This window comes from Lotus japonicus, chromosome 3 (genome assembly GCF_012489685.1).
Source record: "Lotus japonicus ecotype B-129 chromosome 3, LjGifu_v1.2".
Classification (NCBI taxonomy): Eukaryota; Viridiplantae; Streptophyta; class Magnoliopsida; order Fabales; family Fabaceae; genus Lotus; species Lotus japonicus.
The window spans coordinates 1,237,639-1,253,083 of NC_080043.1; the positions used below are offsets into that span (position 1 = coordinate 1,237,639).

Here is a 15,445-nt window from a genome sequence, read left to right on the forward strand (position 1 = left end):
CGAGACCTTCGCCGGAGAATCTGTAGAACCTGCGTTGGATAGCTCTTTCTCTTCTCTGTTCGAATTGATGATCAATTCATGGTAAGGAATCAACCTTTCTTCCAATTTCTGATTTCCCCTTTTCAAACCCAAATTTTAGTCTTGTTCATCTCTCCTAAGTCCTTGCCTTGAATTGTGCCAGTGTTGTTCACCATTGATGGTCATCAGAGGAAAGCAAAGCTGCGGTTAGAGAAAATCCACGTCAATTAATGAAAGGGCCTCCGTTTGGTCAACTAACAGAGCTTAACAGAAGGGGCTGGATCGCACGTTTTTTAAACGTTGGGGTGCCTGACCGCTACGTTTAAACACGGGGGGCCCCGATAGCTCATTTCTGAAACATCAGGGGCCCAAAGTGGAATTAAGCCTAAAAATTATTTGAATCTATAAAAATACAATAGTTTGAGTTTTTTAATTTTAAAAGTAGGTAAAAATTTGATTTAATATAAAATAATATTTGTAAGAGATTATTTCTTTAGAAAACCATTTAGTTATAATATTTTAACGATTTTTTTTTGTTTTTGGTGAAAAAAATAAAATTCATTTATTAAACAGGTGCAAATGCAATGTTTATTCGGTATCTCACTGGACCAGAACCTCGCTTTTCAATTTTTTAGGGCTCAAGAAAACAGTGTCTGAGTCTGAGAGACTGAGACTAAAACCCTTTCTTTCTTTCTCTTCGCTCCGAGCTCGATAGCCATGGCGAACGAAGACTTGGCCAGTTGGTCAGATCTTCTCCATTCTTCCACGAAGCTTCTCGAACAAGCCGCACCTTCTGCTCAGTTCCCTCCTCTCCAGGTACCTCGAACTCAACCCCGATCCACTTTTTCAATTTTTTGCAACTCAAAAACAAAATGAACTAAATTCTGACTTTCCATTTCGCTTTTCATTCCTGAATCTGAAATCAACGCGTTTTGATTGTGAAACAATAAGGATACCTTCAATTTCACTGATTATATGAATTAGTAGCCACTGGTTAGAACATAAGAAAATAACTGTTGATTAAGGTCGCGTTTCGAAGAGCTTATTTGAGCTTATCTTTTAGTATAAGCACTTAAGAAAGTGTTTGTGTAAGCTTATGGCTCACCTATAGGCTGTTTTGAACTTGTTTACTAAGCTGCTTAGTTTAGATTTCATTATGAATAAAACACCTAGCTACAAGCTTTTTTGAACATATATTTCAATGAGCTTCTCAAGTAAGGTTGATTAAGGTTGTGTTTGGAAGAGCTTATTTAAGCTTATCTTTTAGTATAAACACTTAAGTTGTTGAGCTTGTTACATAAGTTTCTCTGATTAGAATATGAATAAGCGCTTATACCTAGCTACAAGCTTTTTTGAATGAGCTTCTTGGGTAAGTAAGCAAACGTTTATGTGGTAAGTGTTTATTACTACAAGCGCTTAGCTAAGCTGTTTACCTAAACACACCCTAAATATAGATTTTGGTTTTGAATTTACTTTCTTATGTTGTTCAGAGGAACTTAGATCAACTGGAAGCATTGTCTAAGAAGCTTAAATCCAAAACTGTGAGGGCTGAGGCGCCTTCTCAATCTATCGCTGCAACCAGGTACTTTTTCAATGTCATTAATGCCAATTTTTTTATTGTGTCTAGATTGTTCAATGACTTAGAATTTAGAAACTGTGGAAAATCTTAAATTGTCTTATGGCTAAGTGGAGTGCTTCGAGCTGTTTGAATTTTTTTCTTCCTAATGATCTATAAGCGTTCCTTTATTTTCTATCGAAGTTAAAAGTTTGAACAACAGCAAAAACAGTAGCTAAGACTTATCCTCACCTCACTATAACGGATTCTAGCATGTCAATGCACTTGATCGTGTATCATGTGTTCATGAAGCCCTATGTAACTTAAATCCTCCTTAATAGTATTAGTATCACACCATATCGCTTTTAGTCTCTATCGCTAGCGTTTTTTTTTTAACGGGGTATCACTTGAATTTCGTATCTTCTTAATTTTTACCCACATATGTGGAGATGTCCATCTCATATGTCCCAAAATGCATGGTTTTTTGTCATTTCCTTAAAGCAGAAAGTATATGATAAAAACATGGATCATTGTGATTATCTTTTTTTTATGTCTTTTGCATGGATAGACTGCTTGCTCGTGAGGGTATAAATGCTGAGCAGCTTGCAAGGGATCTGAAGTCATTTGAATTGAAGGTGCTATTTATTATAAATTTTGCAGTCATTTTTACATGTAACATTTTTTATTTGCTTGGGTTTAAGTATTCTATTTACTTGCCTGTTACATAGATAGTTTATGCATTCCATAGAAGGCTGTGTGCATTCTGTACAGCCATAGTTTAAGTTGCATATTTTCCTTGTTTTCCTGATGTAACTTGTTTGCAGCAAAAGTAGTTTTCACTTGGAGGTTCATGTAGTGTGGTTCCTCTGTTTACTTATATCACGACTGTTTTACTGATGCTGAACCCTATATGTCTGTTTTTTTTAAGACAACTTTTGAGGATGTTTTTCCTGTTGAGGCAACAAGCGTTGAGGAGTATTTGCAGCAGGTAATTTTCACTTTCACATTGCTTGTTATTCATCTTGTTTTTACTCTCATATTTAGTTCATGATTATACATTAAATTGATTCAAAATGCATGAATTTTATTGGCGTTGTTACCGCATACCATTTTTTTTAATATGCTTGCATTGATTAAAATACATTGTTGGAATTATGCTCTTTGATTTTTTTTTCATTACATCACATCTTGATTTTTTCCAGAGTTAGAGAGCTATATTTTTTTATGACGGTTATTATTGGTTTTTTCCTTTTTATATAATTTTTACTTTTCACAGTTGAGCATGGTATTGTAGCATGATTGTTATATCTAACTGATATTTCTATCTACTGCCCCTTTTTTCCATAAGCAAAGCAAAAGTAGTCAGTATTTTTATGTGAAGATTTGTACCTTATCAATAAAACCAATAAAATCTTCATACTGTTTACATCTAGTCGATTTTGAATAGAACTGCGTGTACTCTTTTTTCCTTTCAGGTTCATGAAATGGCAATGGTCTCTGCTGTCCAGGAAGCTCAGAAGGATAATCTCAGGAGTTTCAATGATTATATGATGAAAGTTTTGGAGGTTAGTGTAATCTTGCTTTTCATGGTATAACTAATATTTTTCTGAGCTCTTCCTGTAATATGTGGTTTGGGTTCTTTATATGTTTCACTGTAGATATCTCTTGTTATAGGTCTTGGTTAAGATATATTCATAAAACTACATTGGTAGAATCTATGGCATAAGTATTTGTCAACTTTATTTTTCTTGCATCCTTCCTTGGATTGCTGAAATAAGAAATCATTACTGTTGTGTCCTGTATAGTGATATTTGCTTTTATCATATTTGTTTGATTGTAGTTTGATGCCTTGAATTTTCAAAAGGAAATACCAGCCCTTAGATTTTCTTTTGGTGGCTTTTTAGGACAAGATTATAAGAAAAGGATTGAAAAGATTTATTTTATTTCATTCTTAATGAGTATATCTCCATTTTTATTTAGCTAACCTTCTTTGTAATCCTCGTCTCCTCTATGTACGAAATTTCTCATTTGCTCTTAAAGAATTAAAGATGGATGAAAGACAAGAAAAGGAAAAAATAGTTCTCCTTAACTCGTACCACTTTATAGTTTTTCATAACTATGACAATTAGGTTCGCACCTGCTTAACTCCCAGCAACCAAAGCATCCCCTTTGTCAGATTGCTTTTCTATTAAACATGCATAGGTTAATATCTGGAACTTCACCTATGAAATGAAGTAGCTTACTGAAGTAAGTAAATAGTTCTATTTGATATTTGCAATTTAAAATTGGGATGAGTATTTTATTGCACTTCTATATTGGTGGTTAAGATAGATTTATTGTTCTTGATATTATCTGGCTCAGCGTTCTTACTGGTCATCAGGATTCCATGTTTGACAGGAAGATTGGCATAAAGAAAAGCGTGACTTCCTTCAGAGTCTTAACCGAATTTCAACATTACCTCGGACAAACATGGTAACTAACAGCAATGGGGGTACCCGCCAAGGCCAGATTGTGTCCGTGGCTTCCAATGTACCTAGCATGGAGGTTGTTCCTTTTACTACCAGACCTATTGCGGAGAAAAAGGCATCTGTCTATGCTGAAGTTGTGAAAAACCTGAATAGAGCAAGGCAGTCTGGGCTACCATTTAAAGTATTTCTCCTACTTGCTCCATCTCTTATATTAAAATGAGATTTCTAGATTAGATTGCCAATATCATTTCCACTTATAATTTTGGTTATAAACTGGTACCTCAATTGTTGAGACTTTTGCTGTATCAGTGTTCACCTTTTTGTGTTTACGTGTACATATGCTAACTTTTTTCGTATTTCATTGTGTTTGTTAGCCTGCTGCAGCTTTCAAGGGTGCATATGAAAGTTTAAACATTGATGCTAGTGGTGGAAAATCAGTAACAATGCGAAAGATATGGCACCTTGTTCAGGTTGTACTTGCAGTTGTATACTGTTAGCTAACAAAACAGATATTTTCGCATGCAACTTTAAGTTTTTATTTATTTTCTATAACTTTGCTCATTGAAACAGATGCTGATGGATACGGACTCACCATTGCAACATGTTTCAAAAAAGATGTCATTGATTATTGGGGCAAGACGCCACCTTGAATGGGGACATGAGAAATACATCATGGATACTATACAAAGTCATCCCGCCCAAGTAAGTTTTTATTCAGGATTTTGCTGCTAGTACTACTAATATAGCTTGCAGAGTGCAGATAAACTAATTTGTATGCTATTAGTTCTTCTTTTTTTTGTAGGTTGTTAATTTTCATTTTATTTGAAATCTTGTGTTGGAATGCTTTCAAGGGAGTTACTTAGAAAAAACTTAACTTCCTCAGCTTATTTTTTGTTAATATATTACAGAGAGGACATATGAATTTGCATTATTTGTTTAGAGAGCATGTATGAGTTCTTTATAATGTTGTATCAATACTTAGTTTTTGCTATCCTTTGAGCAAATGGCAGGCTGCTCTTGGCGGTGGTGTAGGAAATTTGCAAAGAATCCGTGCCTTCCTTCGGGTTTGTCTAAATTTGATGAATATGCATCTTTTCAAATATTATACCATGCATTTTTTTTTCAAAGAATCCCTGATTTTAGTTTTTGCTGTACAGATTCGGTTGAGAGATTATGGGGCACTGGATTTCGATGCTGGTGATGCTCGGCGGCAGCCTCCTGTTGATACTACATGGCAGCAGGTCTTGGATACTTTATCTGACTATAAATTTAGCAGGGATGACAATTGAATTCAAACCCAATGGGTACATGAAAAAGTTGCCCACAATTTGTATTGTTTTTGCCCATCAATGGGGTTTGGGTCCGAGTATGGATAATTTACTGGGAAAAAATTTGTGGGTGTGGATACTGTTTAGGTTATGACTAGAGACATGACCAAATCAGTCCTTATAAAGGGTAGAGCAGTCTTCATACCTAAGCTAGTTTTTCATTTAGAGTTAGGCCTAGCCCAAATTTGAAGATGGTTTCAACACTTATCATAGATCCATTCCATAAATAAGTCACCTGTAGACGTCAAGTCTTGCAAACTCTACACTCCGGATTTCCAGCCAATAGTGGGGGAGGGGGGGGGGTTGTTAAGGTTCCACATATACTAGAGATATGAGCAAAATAGTCCTTATAAAGGGTAGTGTAATATTCACCCATAATCTAGCTTTTGGGGTAGAGTTAGGCCTAAATTGAAAGAGCTACAATAGCACTAAACTTGCCCCATACATGAACAGTATGCTTGTTACTTATTATATTTTTATATAAGGTTTCATTTTTCCCGATATTTTTTGAATTAAAATAGATTTTTCACTTGCTCTTTATTTTGAATATTTAATATTGTTATTTTAGTATGAATTTGTTTTTTGACTAGTTTGTTAAAAAAAGATTATTGAAGGAGAGATATATCATTCAACTAAAATGGGGGGTAATGGGTTCGGGTCCAGCTATATATATATATATCCATTATGCATGGGTGCCTGTATTAAATTTGCTAGCTACTCGAGTCCGGGTCTGGGTTTTCTTGTTAATGTGGATATGGGCACAGATCTCTATTACCTTAACCTCCATTGCCAATTTGCCTTCCCTAAAAACTAGTTAGTCTTATTGTTTCTTTTCTTTCATGTTTTTTTCCTTGGTTTAACTTAATTCACTGATATATATCTAGTTTTCTTTTGCTTCTTGAAATTGATTTCGATGATGAGCTAAGCTTTCTTTCTTTTATGTGGCAGATATATTTTTGCCTGAGGTCTGGTTATTATGATGAAGCAAGAAATGTTGCCCTATCTTCTCGTGCTTCACATCAATTTGCTCCTCTGGTACATACTGTGGTTACTTCTTATTCTATACCAATAAATGATGTGATCTTAATGCTCTGTTTCTGACAGCTCACGGAGTGGATCAATACTGGAGGAATGGTAGCAGAAGAGATTGCAGTTGCTGCATCTGAAGAATGTGAAAGAATGTTGAGAACTGGTGATCGGGTAGGCCGAGCTGGATATGACAAGAAAAAGTTACTGCTGTTTGCCATTATATCAGGTTCTCGAAGGCATATCGATCGCCTGCTTAGAGATCAACCAACTCTCTTTAGTACAATAGAGGATTTCTTGTGGTTCAAATTGTCAGCTGTGCGGGATTGCCCTGGGGGATCTTCGTCTATTGTTCTAAGTGATGGTCTGATACCATACAGTTTGGATGATTTGCAAATTTACCTGAATAAATTTGAACCATCATACTACACAAAAAATGGAAAAGATCCCCTTGTATATCCCTATATCTTGCTTTTAAGCATTCAATTGCTTCCAGCTGTATTACACTTGTCTAAGGAAACGGGAGATGAAGGATATAACATTGATGCTGCCCACCTATCAATTGTGCTAGCTGATCACGGTGTCCTTTCTGAAGGTGCTGGTGCTGGGCAAAAGTTGGGAGTGATGGATGCTTATGCGGAAGTGTCCACCATTATCAGGCAATATGGATCTATGTATTTGCGTCTTGGTGATCTCCAAATGGCACTAGAATATTATGCACAAGCTGCTGCTGCAGTTGGAGGTGGCCAGTTGTCATGGACTGGTAGAGGTAATGTTGATCAACAAAGGCAGAGAAATTTGATGCTGAAACAGCTTCTAACAGAGTTACTGTTAAGGGATGGAGGCATATATCTTTTACTTGGTGCAAGAGGTGCTGGAGAAGAAGGGGAATTGGGACGTTTTGTTACTGATTTCAAAGCAAGAAAACAATTTTTATATGAAGCTGCATGCCAATGTCAGGAGGCTGGGATGTATGACAAAGTAATTTCTCTCTCACGTTTGTGTTTTATTTTAGTTGAACAAAAGGAAACGAAAGAAAACCTTCAACTGATGTTACCCCGAAACAGGTTCTTGAGGAACTGAGACTTGGGAATTACCTCACCTAGATTTTTAAACCTCACTCTTTGTTTTAGATGTTTTTCTAATGAAGCTGAAATATTTTTTAACACATTCTGGATTTTTATACTCAAATCATTTTCAATATTTAATATCTTTTCTTACATATTATTTTTCGTAGTTGTATATTTATTGTAGTGTGCCTCTCTACTCCCTAGGTTTATCTTCCTACTAATATTGTTCATGCTTTTTTTCCTTCATATTTTTCTCGTTGCCTCTAGGCCTCGTATACTCGCTTTTGTTAACACTGGATTCCTTTTTGTCCAGTCTATAGAAATTCAGAAGAGAGTGGGTTCCTTCTCAATGGCGCTGGATACTATCAATAAGTGCCTCTCTGAAGCCATTTGTGCCCTTTTCCGTGGAAGATTAGACGGTGAGAGCCAGACTGCTGGCCTCATCCATTCTGGCAATGAGATTTTGGAAGCATATCCTTACTATCCAGATGTCAGGTCAGAATAAATTCTCAACTTATTGCCTTGTTCCATTGATGGCTATGTTTGGCCTTGGCCTTTGTGATAGTGATATTCTTCAAATTATGCTTAATCTTTCTCAATTGAAGCTTTTTTGGTAAGAACTTTATAAACCCTAGAGCCATGTTTAGGACATTGGTGATTTCACCTCACCCAGAATATGATTTGATCTTTAAGTTCATCTTTTCCCCTCATTTATCTTTTGTCATGGAGTGATCTTGTACATCAAAGTCTGCTTCTTCATAACTGGGAATACCATCTTTCCCTCTTCATGAGGCCTATAGTGCTTATTTCCTTGCGTAAAATCAGGTGCTGCAGTCTGGTGATTTCGGGTGTACCACTGACTGGATTGTTTTATCTTACGGATTGTGCGGGTTTAATCTTTGCTAGGTCTCTTAGGTGCTACTTTTATTTTCTTTATGCTATACCCAAGAAAAAACAAGATAAAGATAAACCTATGCAGTTTTTTATAAAATTTTGTGGCTTTGTGAGTGATTTTGTTTTTCTTCCAATTGCAATCATTCTTCAAACTGAGTTGGGATACTTCCTTAAAGATAATACTCATTGGCACATGAAGCCTTTTGCAACTTTTGCATAAACATTCTGTTATAAAGGGATTTTTCATTTCTCCCTTTTCTCTCCCGAAGATTTATGTTTCCCCCCATATATCCGTGCAATCTGTCTTGTATTAAATAGCACAACGTTTTCCTTCAATAGTGGTTATTGACAAATTATGAGGCTTTCTTTGTATGGGATTTTTTATATAAGTAAGACTTGGAAATTCCATGACCGCCTGATTATAGCTTGAGTGGCTACAACTCAATAATTTTATAAGTAAAATCATACATTTTGTTAAACTGGAGACCCTACTGATTTGGGTTTTGGCTCTTCAAACAGAATTGCTGTGAATAATGTATTCAACAATGAAAAAATTGTTGTTATTCATTCCATGTAACATATCTGTATTCCATCCTTCAGTAATGAGACTGATTGAATTCATTTTGCAGTCCTCAAGAGAGAATAGATGTTTTTGAGCAGCAAGCTGTGTTAAGAGAACTCGAGTCAATATTATCAATTCACAAATTGTCTAGACTGGGGCATCATGTTGATGCATTAAGGGAGGTTGCAAAACTTCCATTTCTCCCTCTAGATCCCCGGGGCCCTGATGTTGCCATTGATGTGTTTGAGAATTTATCTCCTCATGTCCAAGCTTGTATTCCGGATCTTTTGAAGGTTGCTCTCACTTGTCTGGACTATGTAACGGACTCTGATGGATCACTTCGCGCCTTAAGGGCAAAGGTATTATCTTGTGTCTCTCCTTGTTTGGTGTCTATGCCCATACTTCAGTTGCTTTGGTTAAGTTATTCATGTATCCAATTGCATTTGGTGTGGTTAATATGTGCTCTTGTTTGGTAATGGTTATAGAGCTACTCGATATTTAATTAATACATGCTCTTGTTTCATAATGGCTATTATTTTTTCTGTGCAGATTGCGAGTTTTATTGCAAATAACCTTAAGAGGAATTGGCCTCGTGATTTGTATGAGAGAGTTGCGCAGAGGTTGTAAAAGTGAAAGTACGACGGCTAGTGTTGCTGCCTTTGAATTAATGAAGGCAACAGAATGTTTAGATGAAGGTTTTCAGTGTAAAACTTGTAGAGTACTCATTGATCCTTTTGCAGAAGGAATTCCCTGGTTATGAATTTTGTTATTACCTTTTCTTCTGTTTTTGCTAATCGCTTGTAAACTGAACATGTAGCCTTGTAATAGTTTACCTTATAAAAAATATTTAAAAATCATAATAATGATCCAAGAATGATCAGAAACACTCTATAGGGTATCTATTGCACCGAGTCATTTTTGTGTGTAGTGCCTATAAAATTTTATGCCGCCCATCAACTGTAATCATTTGCAATGTTTAAATTTGTGAACCAGGTAGACCTTGCATCATTATAAAATCATTTGTTACATTTCTCAACAAGTTTAGACCTTGCATCATCTTCTGACCAATATTTGAGTCAATTTTCTTTGCAATTTCATCTAAATCATTTCTTATAAATTGTGTTTGCTTAGTATAACCACCACCTTTCTTTGTACCAAAAAAAAAACCACCACCTTTCTCAATTTGCTTAGCAATGCTTTAGGAGGTAAACTCTTGTTTAGAGGAAGCAACCAACAGTACTAGAGAACGTACTAAACATGATCAATAATTATATTTAGACACATAAACAATGCAAACACTTCACAAATAGCTCATTTCTCTCCACCTTTCTTTTCTTATTATTAGATCATCATATATAACACTTATTATCCTCCCAATAAAAATAAAATAATAGTAAGTATGAATTATCCTCCCAATAAAAATAAAATAATAGTAAGTATGAATTATGCTCCCAATAAAAATAAAATAAGAGCAGATCGAAGAGGTACGTGTGATGCTGAAACACTGAATAAATCACTTGGCTCTAAACGATAAACAACAGGAAAGGATTCAAAGTTTAAATACAGCTTTTAAGAGGGAAGAACATCAAACAGTCGTTGTAGTATAGTGGTAAGTATTCCCGCCTGTCACGCGGGTGACCCGGGTTCGATCCCCGGCAACGGCGTTTTAATATTTTTGCGCACTTCTTTTTCACGTTTTTATTATATTGGGCTTTCTTATTTCTTGGTCGAAATTAAATTGGGCTTTACACTTTCGTGTATCCACAGTTGGGCCTAATTAAATAACCCAAACAAAATTTGACAAAAACCATCACAAATAAGTGGAAATTTGTTGGGCACTTCTGTTGTGTGAACAACCTTAAACCAATTTTATTTTTGGAAAGAATTAGAGCATGTAAATAATAATAATATAAACGTGAAAAAAAGCAACCCTAAACACTAAAAAGCAGCATGTGAAGAAAACTCATTCAATTACTTAGACACATAAACAATGCATACACTTCATAAGTACGCACCTCATATTTCTCCTCATCTTTCTTTTCTTATTATATCATCATATATTACATTTATTATAATATATATATATATATATATATATATATATCTCTTCTCTTCATTTCTAACTTGTTTTTTTTGGGTATCTTCATCATATAGATATGTTTATAAATCATTTTACAGATTAACCACAATAGTTAAAGCCCAAGCCGCCACCTTCAGGAATATCAATGTTGTATTCAAATGCAATAGGCCCGTAGTAATAATCATCCACGATCACTCTTTCAGGTACCCAACCATTGGATCCAGACCTATATAGGTAAAGATGGCAGATTTTGCCTAAGCATGGTCCAATTACGTCAAATACATCTATTGCACACTGTTGGAACGTCCCTGATGCAGGATCATCTAGTCTTGCAATATAAGCCTGATCATGAATTGAATATCATCCACAACCACACAATTGGTAATAAACACACAAAAAACCGAATCTATGCATTTTTTTATAATTAATTTCACTTGCATATATGCAATAATATGAGAGATTCTACCATACACAAATCAAATAAAATATACGCGCACTCATATACTATTTGTAATTTGTTAAATTTAATTCACGACAACTTATGATAATAGGGATGCTAAAATGAGGTGGTATATCCTGCCCCACTTAAAGTGTGGTGTGTCAAGTTGGAAAACACAATAAATGAAGAGTAGAAAAGTTAAAACAATAAATTTTTTAAAAAAATTAGTATTAGTTTAGCATAAATGAGTTTAGATAGATAGATAAATAAAAATTCACAAACTAATTTGGAATTAGAACCCAAATAATCTCTAGCTGGTTAATTTATTTACTCAAAAGATTTTTTTTTAAAAAAATGATAATCCAGTGCCAGCCTATATATCATACCCTCAACATGCCATCTGCAGGCAAACTAAAATAGCGGATTGTAAAAAAATGACGAGCTAAATTGGTTGGTACGATGAGCTCCTTCTGTTTCAATCGTCATCTCTAATAATAGAAATTATTATTTATTTTAGAGTTTGTGATATATTTCCTTATGATTTTTATAAATCTTATCACACATATAGAAGGCTGATTTGATAGTTTAGGGTTGTGGTTGAATTTTAGGTAGCTAAGTTTAATTAGTTAATTAGTACAAGAGGAAGTACCTGATGGCCATGAGCGTCGCCAAATAGAAGACTGATTTGATCTGTTGTATACGCGGGAGAAATGCAGCTTGTCATTATGGTCAGCAAGTAAGCACAGCTGCTACTCTGATCATTCTGCAATTTGTGGTTAACTAAGATGCAATAAGAAATCTGAGTAATTATAATAGTAATGTATCTATATATGTTCTTTCAGTAAAAAATATTGGTTAACTAATTCATATATAGTGACTAATCTTATTAGGTAAATTATAAGGGTTGGTTTTTGATTTTGGATTAATGGAAGCACTTGAATATTTCAAAAAATAAAAAATAAAGCTAAGAGGATGTGAAGTTTCTTGCCTGTTGTAATTGTTGGGTACGGTTCACCTTGAGGGTTTTGTTTAGTTCAGGCCGAGGGACTATTGCTGGCTTTGCTTGTGAGAAGGCAACAATGATGCAAAATGTGAAGATTAAAGTCAGAGTTTTCATGGTTTAAATGTTGTGACCTGCACAGCAATGCAACCTTTTTTTCTTCTGTGAGGAAAGCAATAATCTGGTTTTAGATTGCTGCATTTTATAATTCTAGCATGGCAAGCATATATATATTCTCACAAAAAATGATTCTATTCAAATCATAAATATTCACATCATAATAAAACTTAGTCACCAACTCTTTCAACAAGAAATTTTTTTAATATACAAAACTCGAATAAGAATTACTTAAGGGAAATTAACTATCTTCAACATGCTAGCTTGTTTGTTAAATATAAAATTCAGCTTCAGTTAGAAAAATTGAGCTTTCTTTAGTGTGTTTGGCTTGCTTTTTTAGTTATTTAATTAAATTAAATGAAGTTTGTCATTTAAAAACCTTATAGTTGAAGTACGATTAACCATCCTTGTCATTTAAATAAAAATAGTTTTGTCTCAAAATTAGTTTATGTGTAAAATTTCTAGAAAATAAATAATTTGATTTAATCTGAACCATTCATGATTAAATCTAACGGTCGTGATTTATTCTCATTTTCCCACATAAGATCACCTTTCTCATAAGATACATCCCCATATATATATATATATATATATATATATATACCTAAATTAGATAATTTTCGAATTAGAGTTGAAATCATTTCATTTTTTAAAAAATAAATGCACGTCTTCCAGAACCTAGCTCAATTGCTTCATGAAAGAACCAAAGGTTGAATGCAGTTCCTCGCTTTGCTCAAAGATCATCAGTGCATTGTTGATCACTGACACCATGATTGGGTCCATTTTACTTATTGCTAACTTTTATAAATTTTTATTCTGTTCAAACTGAATAAATAACATGATTTGATGCATTTTTTTTGAAAATATAATGTTTACCTTCCTCTGAATGACTTTTGGAATTATAAAGAAGCACGCACGTACATATCATAAGGTATCACACTTCACTCACAATTTTTAGTATTGCTATGCTTTTCATTATATTTTTTTTGCAACACTGCAAGCTAGCATAAGATTTATTTATTCAATTTTTCTTCTGTAAAACATTTTCATTTTATTCAATTTTTCTTCTGTAAGCTTCCACATCATTTAAAATATATATGCCAAGTAGGATTAATACTTTTTTTATTATAAGCAATGACGGATCCAGAAATTTAATGTAGTGAGGGCAAAATATACATATAAATTCACAATAAAAAAATTAACATATACTTTTACCAAAGGGGACACAAGTGAGAGCATTTTTTACCAAAGGGGTCATCAGAAATCACATACTTTTACTACTCAAGTAAGAACATTTAGCAATGTGGGACACAAGTGATGATATTTAGCAATGTGGAACATAAGTGAGGGTCTTTTTTTTTTTTATCAAAGGAGCCAAAAAAAAACCACATACTTTTACCCCTCAATTTTTTTTCTAATATTTTTTCTAAAATTAAGTGAGGGCATTTGCCCTCATACCATTGTACTTGGATCTGTCCCTGATTATAAGCCAAAGAATTATATTCAAAACTAACACAAGGGGTGCTAGACTCAAATATAAAATGGAGAATAAAAAAGTACAAGAAATAAACCCAGATGATTACATAAAATAACCCAATTAGGATTTTAACGGAGGGGCCAATATTGCTAACGGAGATAACAATTTAAGACTCAATTTGCTATTTTAATTCGTTTAGGACCAAAAATGCACTTTGTTAATTCGTGTGAGACCAAAAGTGCAATTAAGCCTTTAATCTAACAGGTAGTAACTCCCAAACTTGATTTTTTTACATTAAAAAGATAAATGACATCTTCCAAGGATTGATTCATGGACTTCCCCATCCAACCCATATGTTCCCTACTTCTTGCCACTTGAACTATCATTACAATTATTACAAAAGTTCAAAAGAAATTCTAGCAAAAAATGTTTAAGTTGCTTTCCACATGAATCATGAATGTATTTAATTAAGTTTTAAAAACACAATTGATAAAGATTTGTTCTGAAATATATGACTCATCGCGCTTGTCAAATGTCAATTTAAAAGACAAAAGGATTTAAGTTATAAATTGTACCCAATCATTCAGATAGATAAAGGACACTACTTGGAAAAATAAGTATAATGAACAAAAGTAAAGGTTATATTAGTCATTCAGGGTGAAATATCATCAATTGGTCGTTGTAGTATAGTGGTAAGTATTCCCGCCTGTCACGCGGGTGACCCGGGTTCGATCCCCGGCAACGGCGTTTTTTAAATCTTTTTCACGTTTTTATTATATTGGGCTTTTTTATTTTTTGGGTCAAATTTCTATTAGGCTTTACAATAATTTTATGGAATAAACCGGCCCAAATAACTTTTTTGGAAATTTGTTGGGCTCTTCTGTAGTGTGTAAACCCTAAACTCAATATTTTTTTATGAAAGAATTAGAGCATTTAAATAATAATGAAAACGTGAAAAAAAAAAGCAATTCTAAACAATCAAAAGCAGCATGTGAAGAAAACTTATTCAATTGGTTGATTACTTGAAGAATGGTGGATCCCAGTGGAGAAGCATACAACAACGCCAACCAATGTGAAACGTGACACGAGCGCTGCACATGGCAATAATATTCTTCTATGCTTTCCCACTTGTCTATCTGGTCCCTCTTAGTTTCAAGACTATTACACATTTTTTCTCTTTTGTTTCTTGAAGATTATTCACTTCAACTTCCTTCAAAATGGTCCACCCTTACTAACAAACATGCTAGAGTGCAGTCAGACATAAGATACTTTACACTCACATAAATATTATTGGCGTGTTTATGAGAGAAAAAATTCTTATTTATCTATTTATGAAGCATAATATTGGCGTGTGCTATTTCAGTGACTCGCGGCGTATATTTATCTCATGTTGCTTTTGAGGCAAATTACT

General features: G+C 34.2%; 2 protein-coding genes and 2 non-coding genes across 4 annotated transcripts; 3 read left to right on the forward strand and 1 right to left on the reverse strand.

Annotated features, from left to right (window-relative positions):
• Positions 1-622: 622 nt before the first annotated feature.
• LOC130745237 (nuclear pore complex protein NUP93A-like) lies at positions 623-9,807 on the forward strand. Its single transcript, XM_057597407.1, has 15 exons — positions 623-834; positions 1,509-1,600; positions 2,142-2,208; positions 2,502-2,561; positions 3,049-3,138; positions 3,971-4,222; positions 4,416-4,511; positions 4,612-4,743; positions 5,052-5,105; positions 5,199-5,282; positions 6,318-6,404; positions 6,474-7,376; positions 7,779-7,960; positions 8,989-9,280; positions 9,471-9,807. Exons 1-15 carry the CDS (start codon positions 736-738, stop codon positions 9,546-9,548), a joined length of 2,568 nt encoding a protein of 855 aa, XP_057453390.1. The 5' UTR covers positions 623-735; the 3' UTR covers positions 9,549-9,807.
• A 706-nt stretch (positions 9,808-10,513) lies between these two features.
• On the forward strand, positions 10,514-10,585 carry TRNAD-GUC (transfer RNA aspartic acid (anticodon GUC)). The gene has a single exon. It is a non-coding gene; the product is annotated as a tRNA-Asp (tRNA).
• Positions 10,586-10,874: 289 nt separating this feature from the next.
• Positions 10,875-12,652, reverse strand: LOC130748431 (embryo-specific protein ATS3B-like). Its single transcript, XM_057601654.1, has 3 exons — positions 12,429-12,652; positions 12,090-12,203; positions 10,875-11,343 (listed from the first exon to the last, which is right to left on the reverse strand). The coding sequence occupies exons 1-3, from the start codon at positions 12,555-12,557 to the stop codon at positions 11,101-11,103; spliced, it is 486 nt and encodes a 161-aa protein (XP_057457637.1). The 5' UTR covers positions 12,558-12,652; the 3' UTR covers positions 10,875-11,100.
• Positions 12,653-14,709: 2,057 nt separating this feature from the next.
• On the forward strand, positions 14,710-14,781 carry TRNAD-GUC (transfer RNA aspartic acid (anticodon GUC)). The gene has a single exon. It is a non-coding gene; the product is annotated as a tRNA-Asp (tRNA).
• Positions 14,782-15,445: the final 664 nt, after the last annotated feature.

What these genes read in the sequence shown, in the direction of transcription:
- LOC130745237 (XM_057597407.1), top strand. Translation starts at nt 736, where the DNA reads ATGGCGAACGAAGACTTGGCCAGTTGGTCAGATCTTCTCCATTCTTCC. An exon ending in TTGAGGAGTATTTGCAGCAG is followed by an intron (nt 2,562 to 3,048) that starts GTAATTTTCACT and finishes TTTTCCTTTCAG; the next exon opens with GTTCATGAAATGGCAATGGT. An exon ending in ATATGATGAAAGTTTTGGAG is followed by an intron (nt 3,139 to 3,970) that starts GTTAGTGTAATC and finishes CATGTTTGACAG; the next exon opens with GAAGATTGGCATAAAGAAAA.
- LOC130748431 (XM_057601654.1), bottom strand. Translation starts at nt 12,557, where the DNA reads ATGAAAACTCTGACTTTAATCTTCACATTTTGCATCATTGTTGCCTTC. An exon ending in GTACCCAACAATTACAACAG is followed by an intron (nt 12,204 to 12,428) that starts GCAAGAAACTTC and finishes CACAAATTGCAG; the next exon opens with AATGATCAGAGTAGCAGCTG. An exon ending in GCGACGCTCATGGCCATCAG is followed by an intron (nt 11,344 to 12,089) that starts GTACTTCCTCTT and finishes ATTCATGATCAG; the next exon opens with GCTTATATTGCAAGACTAGA.